The following is a 22,713-nucleotide window of genomic DNA, read 5'->3' as shown; positions in this document are numbered from 1 at the left end:
AGATATCCTGTGAAGTGCACAAGCACAGGTTTGGTGCTGCCTCTTTGACATGACCCCCTCACGCAGTCAGTGCTCATTAACATTTCTAAAACCAGATTATTGCAGGAGTCCTAGATACTGACAACTCTCTCTTCTCCCATCCCATTGCATAATGCTGTCGTGGCTTCTGGGCTTCTTTTTTGGCCAACTTGTTGTTCCTGAGTATTTGGGAGCCTTCTGGGGAGCCTTGTGCCTGAAGATGCACCTGTATCAGTGCCTTCTGTGCTTCTGCTGTTGGTGGCAGACTGCCTACACCTCCAGTAAGGAGCTCAGAAAGCTGGTGCTTCCATTGCCTGCAGATGCAACTCGGTAGCATTATCGTCCAAAGGTTAAAAAAGAGGCAGGAAAGATGACACTAGGAAAAAAAAATATATATATATATAATTCTGGTTTCTTTAAACATCATAAAGAAGCAGAGGTTTGCTTTGCAGGTCACCTTCATGGCAAATAGGAATCATTCAATCACTGCCAGATAGCATCAAAGTCATCCTCAGGGGCTGGCAACTGGAATGACAATTGAAAAAAAAAAAATATGAGTAAGATTTAAAATGTCTCTTTGTGAGACAAAAAGAGCAAAATTGTTCACCAGTGGAAGAACAGATACTGTAAATACTGTCTTAAAGCGGATCTGAAAGGAACATGTATCTCCTTGACAGCTAAGAGAAGATGGCCAGTTCTGTCTTCCCGGCTTAGTCCTAGCCCCTTATGGATACAGAGGGAGTTTGTGACCTTGCTTTCCTACTCTATGCATCGAGCTTAGTAGAACTCTGGGTCTCTTTTTGCACTTGAAGAAGACAGGTAGGAAACTTTCCACAGAATCACGGAATTGTTGAAGTTGGCAGGAACCCCTCAGATCATCCAGTCCAACCCTCCTCAGGCAGGGCGTGCTAGAGCAGGTTGCCAAGGAACATCTCCAGGTGGCTTTCAAATATCTCCGTGGATGGGAACTCTACAACCTCTCTGGGCAACCTGTTCCAGTTTTTGACCACTCTCACAGTAAAAATAAATTAAAAAATGATGTATTTTATTGTGTTGAGGTGGATCTCATGTCTTGATTTGTGCCTCTTGTCCTGTCCATGGGCACTACTGAGATAAGCCTGCTTCCCTCCCTGTCGGGATGGACCTTTCTTGAGCATGGGGGAGGTGATCTTTGAATACCAGGCAGCTGGTATTCAATATTTTATTGCTGAGTGTGACATCATATGGTATGGAATATCCCTTGGGCTGGGTTAGGTCAGCTGCCCTGGGGATGTTTCTTTCTCACTTTTTTGCCCACCCCCTAGGAGGGTCAGAGAGAGTCCTGATGCTGTGCCAGCACTGCTCAGCAGCAGACACAGCACCGGTGTGATCCCACGGCTGTTCTAGCTCCAAGTGCAGGGCGCGGCACTGTGTGGGCTGCTGCGGGTAAAGTTAACATCCCAGCCAGACCCAGCACAGGTGCCCTTCCTTGTTAGCGCCTTGATGACTTGTGCCAGGGAGCTGTCACCAGTGCACTCTAGAACTCTCCAAGACTGCCTCAGCTCTGCTGTACGAGTGGGCTTTTTGTGCGTGTGCTGAACAGGCTCGGGGCTCGTGTTTTTTTTTTCCCCGGGAAGGCTCAAAAGCCCACCCCGGGCCGCCCCCCCCCCGCCCCGGGGGGCATCAGGGGGGGGCCCCCCCCCCCCCCCCGCCCCCGGGCAGCAGAAAATGGCGGCGGCGCGGCCCAATGGCGGCGCTCCGCGTGCCGCGGACGGTTCCATTGCGCTCCCCCCGCCTTCCCCCCCCGCCCGGCGCCTCGCGTGGTGGCGGCCGGGCGCTATAAAAGCGGCCGCGGAGCACATGCTCGCCTCAGTGCCGGCGGCAGCGGGAGAAAGGAGGGTCGCGTCGCCCTGTCGGGGGGAGAGGGGGCGGTGGGCGGCGGGAGAGCCTCCCGGTCAGCGAGCAGCCCTCGGTGCCCGTGTCCCCGTCCCGTGTGAGGGCTGCCGGTGCCCCCCTGCCCGGCCCTGCGCTACCGGTGCCCCGCGGGATGCGGGCTCGGCCCGCCCCGCCGGCCCCGTCCCCCCCGCCGGCCGCAGCATGAGCGCGGCGAGCGACGCGTACCTCTTCATAAAAGACATAAAACCCGGACTGAAAAACTTAAATGTCGTCTTTATTGTGCTGGAGATCGGTAAGTGGCGCCCGGCACGCCTCCCGCACACGCCCCGGGCTGCCCACGCGTGTCCCCCGTGGGCGGGGGGGGCAGGGCGGCGGTGGGCGCCCCCGAGCCGTGTGCGGGAGCCGGGCACCGCCGGGCTGTGTGTGCACCCAGCTGGGGGTGCCGTGGTGCCGTGCAGCCCCCCCAGCCGTGTTTCCACCCGAGCTGTGGTTCCCCCCGCAGGGCGAGTCACCAAGACGAAGGACGGGCACGAGGTGAGGTCCTGCAAGGTGGCCGACAAGACGGGCAGCATCACCATCTCCGTGTGGGACGAGATCGGCGGCCTCATCCAGCCCGGGGACATCATCCGCCTGACCAAAGGGTGCGTAGGGGCCTGGGGGACCGCTGCCGGACACCACAGTCCCCCCCCCGGGCCGTCAGCCCGGTCCCGGGGAGCCTTCTGGCACGCAAGCGAAGGTTTGGGGTTGGAAGCAGGCTTTGACTCCTTGTGGAAAGGCACAGATGACACAGCTTGCCCTGTTTGGACCGGCTCCTTATTCCGGAGGCAGCACCCTGAGATCACTTGCCAAATTAAAGTAGTCTCCTCCGCCCCAGAACATGCCTCATATAAACATATGCTCTGGTGGATATGTAGGAGGGGCTTGTATTTTTAATGAGGAGCTGGTGTTTGAGAGACTTAGTTTGGCTTCAGAAATGCTCCTTAGAACGCTCCCCTGTAGGGGGGGGGGAATATGCAACAGTCACTCCTCATCTGTAAATCAAGCAGGGCAATGAAAACCATGTTTTTTTTAATAGCTAGTCCTTTACTCTAGCAGTCAGCTCCTTAATGAAAGGAGGGAATAATTAATGTCCCTGCAACACAGGAAAGTTGCTTTTGATTGCAGTGGATTTAACAGAAATGACGGGCAGAGGGGAACCTTCTCAAGTTTACTGTAAACATTCACATTAGGGCTACGCTGTAGAGCTTGGTTAGGTGCAATTGGATTTATCGCAGAGTTTAATTTAAAAACAACCACATTATGTTTCTTAGCCGAGAGAAAGTACACTAGCTTAGAACAGTTTAAAAATACTTTTCCCTGTTACTTGGTCAGTAGCAAAGCAATAGTCGATTTCATTTGAGTTCATGTCAGTTACTTTACACTTAAAGGTGTATTGCGCTGGCACTCTGGCCTACAGCACTGCAGGAGTTGTTGGTGCTACAACAAGTACAGGTCCTTTTAATTTGTTTCTATGCAAAACTAGGCAAAAGGTTACTCAGTGGAGCTGCTAACTGAGCTCTTGTAGTGGTTCATTCGAGTGTAATTCCTGCTTTTGGAATGAAATTGGATGACCCTTGCTACCAAGACAACAGCTGCTTCCTTCTATGCAAATATCATTCTCTATGAAATAGGCTGACTCCTCAGAGGGAGGAGGTTCTGGGGAAGCCTGCTTGCGTGGAGAACACGTGGAGCGCTGAAGCATGTAGAACGAAAGCAGGGCTCTGGGCCAGCACAAGGCCTTGTGTGTAGCTGGTGTTGAAACAAATGGTGATACTCCTCAGCAGCCGTACTGTGCTCTGCTCTGAGACTGGCTTACTGTGGCTGCTTTGTTAGCTTGGTGCTGCCAATGGGAGGGTTGTTCCATCTCCGGGTCAGAAACGGAGTCTGGCTTCTATGAATTAAGCCTATGAGCTGACACCAGGATTTGAGGGTGGCCAAGTCGTGCCTTCGTTTCTGTGAATTACAGACTTGCTTAGGACTGTGTAGTGGCAAAAGCGAAGTCTGTTCTGCTTTGGCTCTTCTATTAAAAAAATGCCCTCACACAGGCATACAGGGTTCTCTGAACACAAATTTGTATTTCTCAGGATTCAGTGTGGGATGTTGCCTTTGAAAGGCAGGTAGATTTTGACTTCTTTTGGTAGGCTAATACGGCTTTCCAGTGCTTACTCTTGCAAGTAGTAAAGCGTAGTTAGGTCCTATGTGTAATTACCCCTTTCTTCTGCTGGATTTCAAGCCATTAGATGCATTCCTCTGCAAAAGCAGACGCTGATTTTGGTCATTGGCTGACTAACTCATTTTCAGGAAGCTGCTGCAGTTAAGAACTTGGAATTCAGAAATACTGAGTACAGTGTTTTATAACCAGCTCCTTCTCAAGCAAAAACAAATGCCTACATACCTGGAATAGCTTTGCGCTGGAGCTTATCATGATTTGCTGGGTCTTGTCCCAGTAAACAAATGCTCTGCATCTCACACTTGTTTCTGCTTTCCTTTGTGATCTGCCACAAGACTGGCCAGCTAGCTCGTGAAAGGTTAAACATCGAGGGGATCATCTTTAAAGTGTAAGGTGGCATCATGAGGTGGAGAGCATTAATCTTGCTTCTGGATGCAAAACTGCTGAGACGTGCACCGAAGTGTGGACCCACCTCTTCACTTGTTAGCTGAGATACAGAAAAGGTCAGCATTGAACTGGCACTGTGGTTCTGCTCTGCCAGCCGGGCCCCTCCTCGGTGCCTGTGTTAGAGCTCTGTGGGGCAGGATGGCTCCCAGGCTGAGTAGATAAGGCAAAGGGCAAGAGAAGGGCTTGTTATCTCTACTTCATGCAGACCTGGAGCACAAGGAAGTGGTGACTCGTCGAGGTTATCAGTGACTCCTGACAGTGGAATGTCTGGGGCTCCTGCTTCCTTTGCTGGATCAACACACCCATATTCTAGTCCTGTTAGCTCCCTTGCACAGCATCTGGGCTTCCAGTATGCATTTTGCAACACTTCTCTTACATGATGCTCTTCCGTGGAAGGAAAGCTCCATGGAACGCTTTGTATAACTCAGATTCCAGTGCCTGGAGCCAAGTGGCACTGTAAAGAGTTAGAGTGCACTCGTGCTCTGCCCTGTAAGTGACTGTTTCTGCAATCCAAAAATGATATTTCTGTATGTCACTTGGAACGCAGTGGTCAAACTTGTGCCTTGAAGAAAAAAAAAAACAAAAAGCAAACATGGTAAGGACCTGTTCTAAAAAAGTAAACACTTCCTGTTACATTCAGTAGCAGTGTCCTCCAGTGAACAAAGGTAATTCTTCCTGGCTGCTGCTGGAAGCACAGTAAGCCCCAGACCTGAGAGCTGTAGTCAGTGGTAACATGGGTACTGCTTTTGGCAAAGTGCCTTTCTTCCGCAGGAGTAGTCACAAGGTTTGCTCCAGCCGGGGAAAGAGCATCAGATCTCAAAATACTTGGCTGGTTTCCTGGAATTCCCAAAGGGTTCCACCAAGCTTCCAATACCTTTTGCTAGAAGTAAAACATAGGAATCTATAATCTTCTAATGCACTAAAGCTGCACTTGAGATCCCTGGGAATTGTTTTTAGTCCATTAATTCTGATAGGGAGTATTTTTTTAACCTTTGAGGATGGCATGTTTCTGCTTGCTTTTTCAGTGCTGGTCTTTTTTATTATCTAAGACTGTTTTTTCTTCTCCTTGCTTTGGCCAGGTATGCCTCTCTGTGGAAAGGATGCCTGACACTTTACACAGGACGAGGAGGCGAGCTGCATAAAATTGGGGAGTAAGTATTGCATGCTTATACTTGTGGTGTTACGTCCCGCTCTCAACAGGGCATCGTGGTAAGTACAGGATGGGGTGGATCCCATTAAAGAGAAGCTAGGTCAGCAAAAAGGTGTTGATTGGCCATGGATAGGTACAGTACAGACATCTGTGATGTGAGTTTCCACATGCTGTGGTCATGAGTTCCAGTCCTCCAAGGATTTTAGGCATCCTGAGGTAAATCAGCCTCTGTCACGGCACAGGTCTGGATTCTACCTGGAGGTGTTGGTGGGGAAGTGGATGAATGACAAGGGACTTAGTCTGCATTGCTTACTTAGACCTCAGGTTGAATAACCACTTAACTTTGGTGGAAACCCTGTTTCTGTCTCATGCTTGAGAGACAAGCAATGTAAAGACAAAGGTAGCTTCAATGAATCATATCTAAACAGAAGCAAGCCTCATTAAACCTCCTTTAAACTGCCCACAGAGTGAGGTGGTGACTTTTCTTGACTAAGAACAAGCATGAGTAACATGCTTGACAGGCAACAGGGAAAATAGCAACCTTTTGCTAACCAGAAGAGATTTTCCACTTCACACAGCGCTGTAAGAGGCCTTGTCATTAGGGAAGTAGTGCTGTGGGGTGGCCCCCTCTTACATGGTTCAAAAATGCCCTGTGATCATCTGGATGTTAAGGGATGACCACGTTTTCTTTGATGGCTACCACTTCCATGTGGCTAGTTGGTGGGCCTGTTCCTTAGGGCTCCCTGTAAGTGGAAAAGGATGCTTTGAATTTCATCCCTCGTTTCAGACTCCTCTGTGCTATGGTAATGGAGCTCTCTGTAGTGCGGGAGCATGTGGGAGTATTTGTTTTCCCTCGAGATCTAATGCAGCCATAACTGGGAGCAGGCTGGGTGACTCTGTGCCTCACCTGACCTTGTGAGTGGGTGCTGGACAAGATTGTACAGATGGGAGAGGCCGAGGGAGCTCTTTAATTTCTTGTTTTCTTTAGACCATTCTGCCTCCTAGAGTAGACATGTACTTGCCTCAGCTTGACTGACATACCCTCACCTGGACAAAGTGACAGCTTTACCACAAGCCTGTACAGGAATCAAAAAGCTAGCAAGGCCTTTTAGTACCTACAGATACTTTCTGAAGGTGTGAGATCTGGGTCAGTGACTTCTTGATGGTGGGATACGTGCAGAATATATTCCTGGAGTTGCAGAATTGAGAACTTTAAGGACGGTCTAGAACTTCATCATCATGCTGATTTCTTCTCAGGTTCTGCATGGTATACTCAGAAGTGCCAAACTTCAGTGAGCCCAACTCAGAACACATTGGACAGAACAAACTGGTATGTTAAACTTGTCTGAGACTTGCTATAAAGTGCTCTTTGTTCTGAATACTTCACGCTAGGCTGTGATAAGATGTGGCCCTTCTGGGAAAATGGATTTGAATTGATACGTAAATAAAAGTAAATAATTAGTGTAGCAAATAAATTCTATGTAGACCTGCAATAAGAACACAGGAGAAAAATCCATTTCTGTGAATCTTTGCAACTTCTTTCTGACCCATGTCTTTTTTTTCACCTTTCTCTGAAGGCACAAGGTGAACAGAATAATAGTTCTGCACCAAGTAATATGAGTTCTTGTACATTCGGGCCACTGGGTAAGTCTGTTTCATTTTGTGGAGATGGAAGTATAAGAAACAGTTAATGGGAATGAAAATAAATTTATCTTAAGGGCTTTGACACTGGGGTACAAGCCTACTCCAAAAAAGTGTTTTCACTTGGGGCATGAATCTGCAAGCACAAACAGGAACGCTTCCTGAATAATGGTTTTAGGTTTTGTCCCCAAGAAGAGGAAGAAAATATTCATAGTGTCTGTGTCATGTAAAATGGCTTGACTAATCCAAGGTTGTTCTGATGCTTTCAAAGAGTTTTTGCAGCACTTGAAATTCTGTTTATAAAGTGGAGTAGCAGGAGCCATTTATTTTTTAAACCACCTGAGACCTTGGTCTTAAAAATGCCTTCTTTAATCTTGCCAGTTACCATGGCTTTTCTGCCAGGTTAGCTCCTCAAAATAGATAGAAGTGGAGGTAATCTGAATTCTAATATCTGACCTGACTCCGTGGCTTTGTGATATACTATTTAAGCTTTAATGTTTAATAAGAAGTTGCTTCAAAGGCTTGAGTGGGTGTAAGCTCAGAGGGAACCTTACTTGTGGCCTGCCTACACAATGCCCGGACTCAGTGCCTGGTGTTTTGTAGCTGAGTCTTGCTGGTGGATGGCAGCGAACTGATACGTCACTTGCTGCTGGAAGCTCCATGTCACTTCAATTCGGTGACTGTCTGGTTCCTCTTTAGCAACATGATGATCCTTTCTTATTTTAATAAGGAGCCCTCTCTGTTCCTTTGAAAATAATGCTTCTGAGCAAAGAGTCCTGCCTTTTCCAGGGTGAGGCACGTGGGCTTTTAGCCCAGTTGGTGTGCAGGCACCTCCTTAGTGTCCCGGCTTTGGGTTTTGGGCAGCTTTGTTTCTGCTGACCTCACTTCACGTTCGTGAACTTAGCGCTAGCTGACTTGCTCCTGTGACTGGACCTCACAAGACAGCCTTCTATTTCTGTCTGCTAGCAGGGAAAGATGGGATAAGCTATGTGCAGCTTGATCGTCTCTTGCTCATTTCTACCTGACTTCTGTCCTGCTGTATCTCTGGAACATCATGGCTGTGTGACCTCCAGGCCAGAGCATGTTTCTGAAAGCATCAGCCTAGTTTTATTAGACTCCTGTCGCTCCTGTGTGGGGAATCAGCATGCAACTCCCTGTGGCCCTTCCTGCTTTTGTTGGAGGTGGGGGGGGAGGGATTAGGGGAGAAGGTAAGCTGCAGTTGGGGTCTTGGGGACTTTTTCTAGTGCTCAGGGTTTGCTGATGGCTGCAAACTCCGTATGTTCCCTGTTGTTAAACTTGTGTAGGGAAGCGGTGATTTCATTCCAAGGAACTTGTGATGACCTCTCTTCTGTCTTTTTAGGAAACGGTTTACAAACTGGACCTGAATCAAGTGGATTCCCATTTACATATAACCATGGCCACTCTTATGCAGGTAGTGGGAGAGGCAATGGACGAGGACCTGTAAATCCAGCAACAGCTAACAGTGTTCAGCCTCTTCCCCCTGCTGTCAGTAATGGGAGGGACCCACGCAGAGCCTATAAGAGATGACTATGCCAAATGTGGTTGTACAGCTTGCTTAAACTCTACACTCTACTTGAACACTTATTGCACTTTTATTTATGGTTAACTGTGAACCAGTTTGTCCTTTGTTTTTTTTACCTTTTGGTCTATGGAGCAAATGATGTGACCTTTTGTTTTGCTTAGGGAAGCACAGTGAGTCTTCCCCATAAATTAAAGGGGTAGAGGGGGAAGGTGGATATAAGGACACAGGGGTAATGGTTTGAAGAGCCTCAGTTAAAACCCAATACTATTTGCTAAATGGAAGAAAATTTCAGTTACGTGTATGTATTTTTCTGTTCCTGTTGGTCAGCCATATAGCCTTAAAAGGTCTGTAATGTCCTGTGTGCACATAACGTTGACTCCCATTAGTGTTAATGGGAGTTCTTCGTACTGGAAGAGAAATGAGGGAGAAGGGCAAAGCAGCCCTAGTGAGCTAGGTGTACTTGGAATGAATATAGCTTGTAAAAGCAATAAGTGTGAGGAAATGGTGGTGCCAGCACTTTGGGGTGTCTCCTAAATCAGAGAATGAATAACCCAGACAGAAGTCAAAGACCTGGTGAGCATGTTGAAGCTTGACTTCAGATTCCAAAAATCTGTATGCTATTTTAAAGACTAATCCCTCATCATGCCAATTCCAGAGAAGGCATATGCTATTTAAAGAAAAATTCTCCATAATCTACCATTATCAGTGTCAAGGAAAGCAACCTTTATTTTTTTCGCTTTGGGTAAAAACCTGGATGCTCGTTCCTGCTTTGCATGGAATATGAAAGGAAGATCTAAATTCAGACAGCATTGGAGAATATGCTGTTAGTAGCTGTAAAAGCTCAACGTTACTTTACAGGACTCTGAATCTCCAGGAAAGAATGAGTTCCACAAACTGTTCTCAAATGCTGCATTACATATTTCTTTAATGAGGCTGAGTACTTTTCCTTCCTTCATTCACTTTTCCAAATGAATTTTGTATTAGATCAAGTTGTATGTTTGGATTGCAGAGGCACTGGCCAAGCACACAGCTGCAGTTCTGGTGCTGCTAAGCTTTCCTTCCTGTTTTACATGGAATATGAATTATCCCTTAAAGAACTTAACCCTCACCCCACTCTCCTATGGGTTGAAGCTGAGTTTTTTTTTTTCCGAGATTACAAATGCCTTGACCCTAGGTAACTGTCCAGTGCCATATTTCAGATCAGGTTTAAAAAACAACTTTGAAGCTGAGGTGTCATACTGGATTCATCTGTTTAACTCTTCTTTATAGCTGACCTCTCAAATAAAAATTGCACTAACTATTTCAAAAACAAATCTAACTTTCTTTCTGTCAAGCCATAAAGACTTCATGACAAAAGGCTATTTCTGAATTGCAAGTGGTCTCTGTTACTCATGATATTTGAAACTACCCCTAAGTTACTGATGTTTACAAGTTACATTTGATATTTGTTTGGTACTCTGTCATGATTTGTTGACAGTCGCCTCTAAGGGGCGAGTTCCTTGCTTAATCTGGAATGCCACAATGTCTTTAAAAGTGGGCAGCAGCAACAACAAATACCTGAAGGAAGCTTTAGGGAGACTTGTATGCTGTCTGCCTCTGATTTGGTGAAGTGCTACCCTTATAACTGTTGCCAAAACTTGTCCCACACACAAAAGAGCGGCGTGCCTCCGGAGGTCAATCGCTGGTGCTGTTAGGGGAGAGCAGTGCTAACTTGTAAAGCATGCGGTGAAATCTGGGGAAGTGGTGTAAGGTGATGTGTAACTCAGGGACTTTACATTGCTTACGTATTTAGAAAACGTCATCCATAGAGTCTAGATGTATAGACAGCCTTGTATGTGGTGTTGCATTACGATGTTTGATATGCTTGTGAGAAGGAATCCAAGAGGACTTCTAAGCCTGTGAAGTACGTGTGACATGTTCCGAAGGTAAATGAGCTGTAAGTATGGTGTGAGAGCTGTGCTTTCCAGTTGTAGCTGCAAAGGTAGTAAGTGAGTAGTTGAAGTGATGGCATGGTGGTGACTTCGTATTCGTTGGGGTGACTCAGCTGTGGATCTCAGAAATCCTGGTGGTCTTGGTTTCTCTACAATAATAAAGAAGGTTGAAATAATGGGGAACCTGGTTTCAGTGTATGCAAAGGTACCTGGTGTCTGCAGCTCTATGCATCTGGGCTTTTATTAAGCTAATAAATTAAGTTGTTCACATTCAAAACTGAGAACTGCTGCTGATAAATGTCATAATTGAAATGCTTGCTGTCAAGTGGATGATTGACTTTCAGTTGGGAGGAAAAAAAGCACAAGAGGCTGGTCTCCATGCTTCCAAGGTTAGTAGCATTCCTGCCTTCATCTTTCTTATGTGAAACCATTTCAATTGATTAATAAATTTTTACTTCTTTGCAGGGGAAATCTGTGCCCTGAAAAGTCACATGGACTTAAAGTAAATGTAATAGCAACTTTTCAAAGTTCCTCTGAGCTTCCCATGAACCTAAGACAAGGAAGTTATTTCCCTCAGAGGTATCAGTGTCAAGATAGTGAGCTCTCAACTTGCAGAGGAATCTGGGAGCCTGCCTTACATCTGGATCCTCTCACCTCAGTGTATGGAGGCTTTGCACAGAAACGTTTCCCTATGTAAACAAGCAGTGGTCATGAGTTACTCACACTATAAGCTGCGTCACAGGGCCCAGTGGCTAGGTCACTACGGAGTCTTTTACACCTATCTTCGGAAGACACCAGAGGTAGGATTTTTGTGAGGGTAGTTTCAGTCTAGGTAACACAGACCACCGAAGGAGAAACCTGGAAGCTGTCCATTTGCCCAAAGAGTGTTCTGCAGTGCAGCTGAGTAGTCATGATGCACCCAGCTCATGTCACATCAAGGTGCCGTTCTCTTCCCCCATAAACGGACTTCAGCAGCATGGCAGTGGGCAGTTCTGTTGCACATCTGCTGAAGTCTTCCACGTGCTGCTTTAGTCCTTCCTCAGCCTGAATGCCCTTCACTCACAAAGTGGAAAAGCAGTCCTCTATTGCCAAACAGTGCCCAGCCCCAAATGTGCTTGGGGCCATGTGAGCTACATCCACAGTGAAAAGGGGAAGATGCTGTCAGTAACACGTTAAGTGCTGGAGCAGGGCATGTGATGGCATAATCACAGTTCTCACAAGACATCTGAATAGCTTTGGCCTTGCTTGCTGTCCTGTGTGACAGCTATTCCTGTCCTCACAAATGCCAGTAAGAGCATAGGCACCTGCTGCCCGTGCAGAGATGCTGTGGGTTGTGTGAAGCATCTCTCCTACGTCAGTGCAGTCTGCAGAGATGATGCCCTTAGCAGCATTGCAAGGATGCTATGGTCTGTCAGTGGTCTGTCAGTGAACGTGGCTCATCTCTGAGCCCAGGGGAGGAGGAAAAAAAAAAAAAAAAATTGGATGTCTGGGTCCTTAACGTTTTTATAGGCCTTAATGTATAGGCCTGCTTTGCTAATGACCTGGCTGTACCCTTCCTGTAGGGATCTTCATATCTAATGTCCATACCCCTCAAACAAAGGGTTATTGTCTGTTTCATAAACGCAGTTTGTATCAGCAGCTCCCAAAGTGCTTGCTAGAACTGGGAACTGGTAAAAAAGCAAAGGGTTTTCAGGCATTTCTGGGACAGCTTTGCTGGGCTGCCGCGTGCCCCATGCATTCTCAGTGGCCTGGTGATTTCCCTGTTCCTCTTTCATATACGTACATTTGCCCTCTTTATTTTTCCCTAAATTTTGAACCAAGCAAGTGTTTGGCCAGGTGCAGTCTGGCGGTGTTTTCCAGCAGGATCCAGCGAGGTGTGTGGCTCTGTCCGTGCAGGTCTTGCCAGTGGCTCGCTCTCGACTGGTTTCAGGAGTCTCTGCCCTTAGCCCAGCACCAGCGTGCTACTGAGGAGACTGCGGGGCTGCGACTCCACGTGGCTCTGATGAGGCTCTGTTAATGATTACAGGAGCAGAAATTATTTCAGCACTGTGTTTAACCCAGATGCTCCCCCTGCTGTGCTCTTTGGCTGGGTGAGCCCTGCCCTTGCTACCGGGGCACAGGGTGCCAGGAGACCCTCAGCCAGCACCCTGGCTGCCTGTCCCCTGAGTGCCCACCTTGGTAGCTGTGCTCAGAAGGAAGCACGGGCAGCCCTCACGGTGCTGGTACCACCCTCGTTTCTTTTTTTCTGGTTTCTTTTGCAGTGGAAGATGTGACAAACCAAGTAAGGGGCAAGTGCCTGACAATCTTCAAGAATTCATTCAGAGATGCACTTTCTGACTTGAGCCTTAACCACGTTACTGATTCCCTTGTTCTCATCCAGGGAATTTGAAGTTGTTGCGGCCCTTTGTAGGGACTGTGCTTTTTGATCTGTGATGGACATTTGTGTATATATATTTTTATATGTACGTACACAGCACCTTGCAATTGGGATGGAAAAAAATAATCCTAAAAAACCCTGTTTACTAAACTACAGAGGATGGACTTCAGAGGGATTAGGAACTAAATGTGGAAGTTAAGAAGGGGAACAGTTAAGGACTTCATTTAGCTTTTTAATTAAATAACTATTTTTTTTCCTCAGGAGGAGAGTAATGTAGATATAGGAGCTTCATCTAAAACCACCTCCCAGCTGATAAGCAGGCTCTGGGCTGTATGTTTCCTAGGGAGCAAGGTTAGGGACGGAGTAAAACATCAGGATTTATCAGAGCTCAGGAAAGAAAATTCTTGTGAGCTGTAAATGCACGTTCAGAGCTAGCTGCTTCCCGGGTGAGTTGAAATGGGATGATATCTGCTCTGCCGAGGGAGAACCCAAGGCAGTGCAGTCCCTCTAGTGCTGACTAGCTACCACGTGTTAGGTAAGCTGGCACATAAAAGACAAAATCAGCCTAGTAGATCATTAACCAGGACCCTCTAGGAGTGTAGCTGTGTGTTGCATGGCCCCATGGGGGTGGCTGGGAGTTCCCTCTGAATTTAAACGTGGTTTGCACTAGGTCCTGTGCAGGCAGCAGGTTCCCATCTGTGAAACCAGGGGTGGTTGGGCAGACCCGTTGCAAGCTGAACTCCTAACTGGTGTAGAGGCTGAAGGCAGTGGAAAAGCTGAAAGCCACAACCAACGTGTAGGGTTTTCTTTCTAAATCAAGAAGTTTAGAAACACAGGTGAAGCTTGCTTTTTCCATACCCTTCCCCCCCCCATCCTGCCAGGTGGGAAGTGCAGCTATTAGCATCTGATCTGCTGCACCTGGTGCTTCTGCTCCACTCGGCTCCTCCATGCTAGGGCAGGCGTGGGCTGATGCTCTCTGGCACATTCATGCCTGCTTGGAGAACCAGGATAGCTTGGAGACGCTGGGAAGAGGTCTGTGGCAGGAGGGCTGGTGGAGCTGGAGGACTCTGGCTGGTGGCTTCTCGAGTCTGTACTGCAGGTAAATGTTTAAAACACCGGGCAAATGCTGCCAGGGGTGGCTTGGGGAGGGGGAGTTGGTTCTGGCACAGGGCAAGTGGGAGGATGCATTAAATGGTCTCCTGTAGCCCTCTCCACCGTTATTTTCTATGATTTATGCATTAGCTTCGTTTTTGTAATTTCCTCCTTCATAGGTTGATTAATACTAAATTAAATTTTCTGTAATCAACTTGAGCATGTAACTTGGAGAGATGAGGTTTAGGCTGATTGCAGTAAAAATCTACCTAGCTCAAATAAAGCAAAACTATTTTTATCTCTAAATTATGCAATATTTTCAGGGAGCTCTGCAGCCTACTTGTATTTAACCTTTGAATGGAGTGCTCTATTTTTTCAGATCAACTAATGCAAACTTTGTAATGGGCTTTTTAATTATGAGAGACCCACCTGCATGCCATCAACCAAATTATTAGCAAGGCAGAGAAGGATAACCAAGACTGCTGTCAGACTTCAGCTGAATGTGAAAAACGTTTAAATGCCAAGAACAGTGGTTGCCAAGAAATAACTTTAAACACCAGGTGCTGGAGGAACAAATTAATATGACTTATTTTTAGAAATAGCAGATCGAGGCCTGATGCAGGCATTTCCATGTACAGCAGCAGCACTTGATCATGCAGTAGGACTAGCAAAATCAACACAACCTTCTCTTAAAAATAAAAAGAAATAGATGCAATTTAATTAAAAGCTTTAATTAGGGAGGGAAAGAGAAGCTGATCCTCTCTCTGTTATTTGCAAGACTAGTGAGCTGCTCCTGTGCTGTTGCTTATTGGAATTGCCTGTGATGTGGCTTAGGATGACCTTGAAGTAAGGAAGCCCTGTGCAAAAGCCATTTTAGAAATCTTTGCCTCGACACTTGCCATCGAGTTTCATTTTGGCTGTGCTTTACTGCTGGCAGGGCCCATTGCTAGGGACAGTGAGCCTAAATGTTCTTGCTGAGCTTATTTTCTTCAGTAGCGCAGGGCATCAGAGGAAATTTCTAGAGGAAGCAGGACCCAAAACGTAAGTAAGTATCACGAAGCCACTAAGGAGGCTGTGTCAGCTCTGGAAAATTGCTGCAATTAGCTTCCCATAGCTTTTTTAGCAAAGTGGATTTGCAGAAGCCTTCTGGGGTGCTTCATCAGTGTTTCAGCTGAAGACATGAGTTAAAAAAAACAACTGTGTTTTTCTAGAGGATGCATATGGCTGGAAGGGGCATTGGGAAAAAGTTGCGTTGGTAAGTTACTCTGTCGCATGTCTGGTGACAATTTAATGAGCGGTAGTATCTGTAATGACTGGGTTTTTGTGGATGTGCTTCAGTAGTCCATTTCCACTGGGTAGAGTTTTCATTTTATTGGGGTGGAGGTGATAGAAGACACATCTTTCTATGGCTTTGGAAGTTTGATGACCAAAGCTGGCAAACTGCAGTTGTTACTACAGGCTGCTACCTCGGCCCAGGTGTTGCTGTGTCCCCCGAGGAACTGACTTAAGGGATCGGGACGATGCGTGCAGGGATTGGGATGATGTGTTTAGCCTGGGATCAGAAGTACCAGCCTCCCAGAGGATGCTGGCTGTTGTCAGGGTGTTCTGTAAGTGGTGCACGGGAGGAGGTGTCCCTGCGACTGTATTTTTAGAGACTGCAGGTGTTTCCTGTTCCTCCAAAGATGCTTGGTTCACCCTGACCCAGGATGTGAGGACTTTGTGATTTGTTTTCTTTCTGTGTTTCTGTTGGTGTTTCAAGGCAACTTGCAAGAACCCCACTGTGCAGCTGTTTCTTCTCTGCCTGCCCCCTCTTTTATCTGTCCTGAGAAGGTCTGTGCTAGCAGCGGTGGCAGGTGCTCACCTGCGGTCCTGCAGGAGCTTCCTCTGCCTCTTGCTTATCTTCAGCCTTGCGGCCTTGCCCTGCCGCTTCTGCCAATACCCAGTTTATTTCATGTAATTCACATCTGTCTTGTACGTGTTACTAGTCATTTGGTGTTTGACAGGTCATTATTCCTGCTGGTTCTGGCTCCCTTCTCTCTTACCGAAGTAAATTGTAGGCCTGCCCAATTAGAATCGTAGAATCATAGAATATCCTGAATTGGAAGGGACCCGTAAGGATCATCGAGTCCAACTCCTGGCACCACACAGGTCTACCCCAAAATTCAGACGATGTGACTAAGTGCGCAATCCAATCGCTTCTTAAACTCCGGCAGGCTTGGTGCAGTGACTGCTTCCCTGGGGAGCCTGTTCCAGTGTGTGACCACCCTCTTGGTGAAGAACCTCCTCCTGATGTCTGGCCTGAACCTCCCCTGCTGCAGTTTGACACCATTCCTGTGGGTCCTATCCCTGGTGATTACAGTGAATAGGTCACCTGCCTCTCCACTCCCCCTCGCGAGGAAGCTGCAGGCCGTGATGAGGTCTCCCCTCAGCCTCCTCTTGTCCAGGCTGAACAGGCCCAGTGACCTCAGCTGCTCCTCATACATCTTCCCCTCCAGGCCCTTCACCAGCCCTCGTCTGGACACTTCTCCAGCAGTTTCATGTCCTTTTTGTGCTGTGGTGCCCAGACCTGCACACAGTGCTTGAGGTGAGGCTGCACCAGTGCAGAGCAGAGCAGGACAATCCCTTCCCTTGCTCGACTAGCAATGCCGTGCTTGATGCACCCCAGGGTACGGTTGGCCCTCCTGGCTGCCAGGGCATGCTGCTGGCTCGTGTTCAGCTTGCTGTCAACCACAACCCCCAGATCCCTCTCTGTGGGGCTGCTCTCCAGCGTCTCGTTGCCCAGTCTGTACGGATAGCCAGGACCTGGCACATGCTTTTGTTAAACTTCATGTGGTTGGTGATCGCCCAGCTCTCCAACCTGTCCAGATCTCTCTGCAAGGCGTTTTCACCCTCAGCAGAGTCCACGGCTCCTCCAAGCTTAGTGTCATCAGCAAATTTGCTCAAAACACCTTCTAGTCCTACATCCAAATCATTCATAAAAACATTGAAGAGGACTGGCCCTAAAATGGGGCCTTGGGGGACCTCACTGGTGACCGTCTGTGTCAAAAAAAAAAAAAAAAAAAACGTGTCAAAAGCTTTGCTGAAGTCCAAAAAGATCACATCAGCTGGTTTCCCTTGATGGACTAGATGGGTGACCTTATCATAAAAGGAAATCAAGTTAGTCGAATGGGACCCACCCCTGGTGACCCCATGTTGGCTGGGACCAGTGACTGCGTTGTCCCCCAGGTGTGCTTCAGTAACTGGAAGGCTAATCTCCGTAGTTTTACCACTGACAGGCCTGTAAGAACGCGCCTGCCCTGGCGTGGATCACCTCAGAGAGGGGCTGCAAGATGGCAGTGACGCCCGATGCAAATGGCCTGCTGCTGCCGGCTGCGCCCCCTCCTCCCTCACAGGGCTGCCGGGGCATGGCTGCTTCGAGCGGCCTCCAAGCCATCATGCCCGCCTGGATCCCCCAGTCTGCTGCCCATCACATCTGCCCTGGAGCCGATCGCCTTGGGAAGTGGAGCCCCGCTGTTTTCTCCTGAGGTATGTGTGACATTGCGTGCCCTCCAGCAGCGCTGCCCCGACGCCGGAGCCCTCTGGGGCTCGGGAAGGCATTTCGTGCATCCTCGTGACAAGTTGTTCACGACTCCCCGGGCACCGGGCTTCAAGCTCGGCCTTCGAGAAGACTTTGATAAAGAAGAAAGGAATGTTTTTTTCCTGACGGCTGCAAATGAAAAAGCTTTTCACTTGGGAGTTGTGGGTCATATTTATGGAAATGTGGAGAGCACTTGCAATATTTATAGTGGTTACAGAAGCGATTGAATCTGTCTTTTATTGATACGTATTTACATGCCCACAAAAATCCTATTGCGCAGTATTTGAGAGAATTTTATTTAGATTTAGTATTTTGAAGTAATTTTTTAGTGCTTCTTTATTATCCGTGGAGTGCAAGATTCAATATTTCAAGTCCAACTGTCGCCAAACAGCCAGAGGTTTTTAAAAGATTTTTATTTTGCATAAAGATAAATGTTGAAGACACATTTTTCAGAGGCACCATCTGTTCCATGTTGACCTTAATTTTCTGGATGAGTGCTTTTCCTCAAATGTTTTAAGTCTTGTCTACGTTTCATTTGGTTGGGAGTGTTTAGGTTATTTGTTGAACAGGAAATCAGATATTCAGAATGCAAACACACCATTACATTGCAAATTATTCCCTTTGTATAATTTAGCAAACTGCTTGGTAAATAATTCTGCGGGGTTACGGGTAGAGCTGCCTCTCTGACACGTGGCAGGTCCGCCCTTGGTGGAAGCAGGTTTCTTTCGAGTGCCACCGCCATGCCTGGTGCTGGGAGCTGGCCTGCGGGATGCCAAACGAGAACTGGTGGTGGCAACGGTGTGTAAATGTCTTTATCCCTTTTTCTTTAGGCACCTTCAGGGATGAGGATAGGGTAAGGGCTCGTTGGTTGGCTTTGTGGCCCTGGCAGGGTTTGCTGTTCAGGCTGTCTGCACAGCAGTACTTGATTCTAGCAGAGGGAGGTTGCTGAAGCAGCTGTGTCTGGTACACATCGTTTCCGCAGGGCAATATTGCCAGCCACCTCCCTTTCTTCCTTCATATCCTTTAGCTCTCACATCTGCAGCTGCAGTAGGCTTACAGATGAATTCTGGCTTCTTTGCCTCCAGCCTTGCTCTGTGGCTTGTCTGACAAGCTTCCTTGTGTTACTGATGCAGGTTGCCAAAACTGGGCTCCTGAATCCTGACCTTACCCTGCCTTCAGCGGTGGGGACAGGGAAAATACCCTTATCCAAGTTGTGCACCTCCTTACTAGTTCCTTCCTGCTTTCCTTCTCCATGAGATAAAACAAAAAAGCCATGACAACTCTAGGTGGATGCTGTCTCTATTGATAGGCGGTCAATTTGGTCTAATGCTGGCCTGCAGGAGCTATTATTTCAGTGACAAAGTGTGCACTTGGCAGGGGTGGTAATGTCTTTGTGGTTCTGGGTTGGGAGCGGCATTGTAATCCTGCCCTCGTGTTTCTTCTCCTAATACAGGAGATCATGTCACTCCTTCTGTGCTGCAACATCTATAGTCTAATGCAGACAAGATACTGAGACTTCTTCCCTAGAATATGGATTTGGAAATAAAACTAATGATGTGGTAGAAAAAGTGATAGAAATTGTTTTGTTTTGTGCTCCAAGAAAATCCAAGAGGGCGATGCTACAAGGGCCATGCTCTTCTGAATCAACCAACTGCTTTCCCTACAGCTCTGCTGTACACGTGCCTAGTAAAGCCAATTTCAACATGATACTGAGATGTAGGGAAAATGGCTAAAAAACAACTAAATATCAAGATGGCGGTGTTTCTGAATGCCAAAACTTGTGGAGAGAGGCACTGGCAAGGTGGTGGCCGGTGCTTCGGCCACCAGCCTGGCTTTGTTGGGCAACACCCATTGAGACAGCAGGTTTTGAGGGAAGTGCTGGAGAGGGAGGGAGGTGCTGAGCTATAAAGTAATGAAATGCAGAGCAGCTAAGTTTTGTCTCTCGCGGTAATCTCTAGCATCTAGATTTTGGTCTCCGTGCGAGGATAGGAGTGGTTGGTATTTGAGAAAGCTAATGATGCTCTCCCCCTACCACAGAAACAGATACCTTTCTGCTCTTTGAAGAACTGAGAAGTCTTGCAATTGGGAAATGTGACTGGGTTTGGTCGTTTCGGTCTTGCTTTGAGGTGGTGATTTATAAAGCATGTTGAATTGCAGGCCTGCAAACGGGTGAAGAATAACTCAGCAGGAGAGCGTCAAAACTGTCCCTTGCGCCTTTGGGGATGGCCCTTTCAAAAGGCAGGATGTCTTGCTTAACTGCTGGAAGGTCAGATTTAATTATTATTGCAGCTAATCTCAGTTTGATTTTTTTTTTTTTTTCCCTTTTAATCCCGTCAGCAGCGGCAGAAACAACTGTTAAAGGAGACTCACTGCAGAGCAGGGCCTCCCTCCTGCTCTGAGGCAGAGGTGGGCAGTCAGGCGGGGGCTAACAAACACGGCTTTGCGCTGGTGGACCTCAAATCCAACCTCTGCCTGGCATGGCTTCAAACACTGGCCCTATCAAGAAGCTGGACGTCTGGCCTTCACCAGCCGAAGTAAATATCTGGAGTTTGAGCAGCAACTTTAGCTAATGACAGAGAGATTGCTGCCATACTGCCTTTGGTGTGTGGTGTCTGGACACGTTGCAGCCTCGTGTTCCTGCTCACGCTGCCCTTCCTAGCTGGATTAGCAGGGCTGGGGCATTTTGGATTTCTTATTTTGGGTCCCAAACAAAATGTGGAAACAGGACAGAGCCTGAATCTGAAGCAAGGGGCTGTTGGGAGACTACAGCATTGGTGGGTAAGAGAACAAACAAAACCTGCCCTTTTCAAGATATATCTACATTAGAAACATTCCTTTCTCTTCAGCAGAGAAATGTTTAGTTTTACAAAAGAACAATACGTTTATTTCCATGCATCTGCCTTTCCTCAGTGTCTTAAGAAAATTCCTAATTTTGGTAGCATCATCGTGCAATAAGCGTTCTAAAACCCGTTGGGGTACGTTCATTATGTTTCTGCAGCAAGAAGTCTGTTACGCTTTGTGCAAATAATTCTTCTGAGACAAAGCAGCCAACTTCTGTGTGATTTAAAGAAGGCATCCTGCAAGTACTGCCTTTGCTTTGGCATGGTTGTATCTGCGCAGCAGGACTGAGTATGTTTAGGATGACCAGAAGTATTCTGACCTGCTGGATTGCAAGCTAAGTAGTTATACGGTTTCTATAGCAATAGAAGTCACTATTTAAAAGAGCACAACTTTCTTAAGTTGGAAAGAGGGGGCTGAAAGCAAAATACTTATCCGTGTGAATGCCTGAACTGCCGTGAGATGACAATAGATATAACATCGATTGCAAAGCTAAGGGGCTGGGGAGGAAGCTGCTTTCTGCTGGCATGCAGGAGAGGTCACTGCTTAAAATAATGAAAGCAACTCCATTCCCCCAAACCTTCAAACCTCAGCTCCGTGTTTTTGCACTGCTGGTACTTCTAGGTTTGTATTGTGATGAAATCCCAAACCCTGTGATTGCTGGTTGCCCAGGTCTCGTGTGAGATGCTACGACAGCCGCCCTCCTCGCTGGGCTCCCGCTGTGTTAAAACCCGAGCTTCAAAGCAGTGGCCTGGGCTCAGGAGGAGGGTGGCCAGAGCAGAAGCCAGGTGGGTTTCAGGAACCGTATTCAGATTCAGGAAAGAATTGCAATTGCTGTTTTGTTTGAAGCCGTAGTTCTCATAGAGCATGCTCCACTTGGAGGAAATTGCAACAAATGCTCGTGTTGAAAAGCAGAACGTTGTTTTGCCTTGCTTGCTACTTACCCTGTGCAACCTCTGGATTGTAACTAATTAGTACAGCTACACCTAAATACTGAGTTAGCTACAGCTGAGAAGGAACTTATTTTTCCTGAGATTTTTTTTTTGTGTCTGCTGGAATGAATGGGTTCTCAAAGTGCTCCCTCCTTTCATCCAGAGTTTCACCAGGAACTGGATGTTGTGGTGATGTCGGCTGGTGCTGCTGTGCTGTAAGCAATTTATCCCTCGCCTGGGTGGCATTAGCACTTGGGCCCCTTCAGCTGAAATCTGAAAGAGAAAAGGATGTCCCTTGTTTGGTCTCTGTGAGATCAAAGAGCATGGTGGTACAGTTTGAAGCCGAATGTAGTCGTAAACATCAGTTATTGGTTCATCCAAACGCAGACAAATAGTTTTCCCACTTGCTTATGAAAATAACATTGTTTACTCTCCATCTGCTTGTTCTACACTACATATACTTTTTCCTTCCAAGACAGGGTGAAGATCTTCTGATTAGCAACTACAGTAAAATGCGGCTGATTTATTTGAGAGAGCTGCTTTTTGCCAAGTACGCTGCTGTAACAGAAGTACTGTTTGTTATGACATTGTACTGAGTCACTTGTTGATGCTATTTGAGGGAGAGAATGTAGTTAAGAAACTGGAACAGGATGTTCATTTTATTTCAGTACTTGTAATCCTGAGTCATCTCGGATAGCTGATGAAATACAGAAACTCAACATTTTCGGCAGGGCTTCTCTTAACATAATTTTGGGATGCCGTAATTTGATAGAGGGTGGAAAAACACACAAAGCTGATTTTATGCAGAGAGCTTTATTTTCATTGTCACTCTCTGCTGGAGCGCTCTTAAATTCTGTACATCTGTGGCACTTTGCCGGGGCTTTTAGCGTTCTGTCGGTGGGCTGAAACACGAGCTGATGCCTCTGTAGCAGGCAGGGCTATGCGGGTATCTGGATTTCGAGGACACCGTCTCAAATATGTGGTTTCTGCCTGTTTTTGGAGATCACCAAGGTTGCGTCTTGCTTGGTCCTGCTGGCTGCTCATGACCTGCTCCCACGGCAAAGGTGGGAAGTCCAGGGGCTG

General features: G+C 47.2%; 1 protein-coding gene and 1 long non-coding RNA gene across 2 annotated transcripts; both read left to right on the top strand.

The window, feature by feature from the left end:
• The first annotated feature begins 1,861 nt into the window (after window positions 1-1,861).
• Window positions 1,862-10,244, top strand: NABP1 (nucleic acid binding protein 1). The gene is made up of 6 exons (XM_035332386.1): window positions 1,862-2,185; window positions 2,396-2,534; window positions 5,629-5,700; window positions 6,957-7,029; window positions 7,277-7,343; window positions 8,701-10,244. Exons 1-6 carry the CDS (start codon window positions 2,095-2,097, stop codon window positions 8,886-8,888), a joined length of 630 nt encoding a protein of 209 aa, XP_035188277.1. The 5' UTR covers window positions 1,862-2,094; the 3' UTR covers window positions 8,889-10,244.
• On the top strand, window positions 2,667-4,993 carry LOC118170278. The gene is made up of 2 exons (XR_004752620.1): window positions 2,667-4,562; window positions 4,708-4,993. It is a non-coding gene; the product is annotated as an uncharacterized LOC118170278 (long non-coding RNA).
• Window positions 10,245-22,713: the final 12,469 nt, after the last annotated feature.

The sequence above is a fragment of the Oxyura jamaicensis genome, chromosome 7 (assembly GCF_011077185.1).
Source record: "Oxyura jamaicensis isolate SHBP4307 breed ruddy duck chromosome 7, BPBGC_Ojam_1.0, whole genome shotgun sequence".
Lineage (NCBI taxonomy): Eukaryota > Metazoa > Chordata > Aves > Anseriformes > Anatidae > Oxyura > Oxyura jamaicensis.
The sequence above is the reverse complement of the archived record's forward strand: the minus strand, read 5'-3'. Positions and strand labels throughout refer to the sequence as shown.

Bases quoted from the DNA above. Each gene is read 5' to 3' on its own strand.
- NABP1 (XM_035332386.1), top strand. From the start codon at position 2,095: ATGAGCGCGGCGAGCGACGCGTACCTCTTCATAAAAGACATAAAACCC. The intron at 2,186-2,395 runs GTAAGTGGCGCC...TTCCCCCCGCAG, and splicing joins CTTTATTGTGCTGGAGATCG to GGCGAGTCACCAAGACGAAG. The intron at 2,535-5,628 runs GTGCGTAGGGGC...TGCTTTGGCCAG, and splicing joins ATCATCCGCCTGACCAAAGG to GTATGCCTCTCTGTGGAAAG.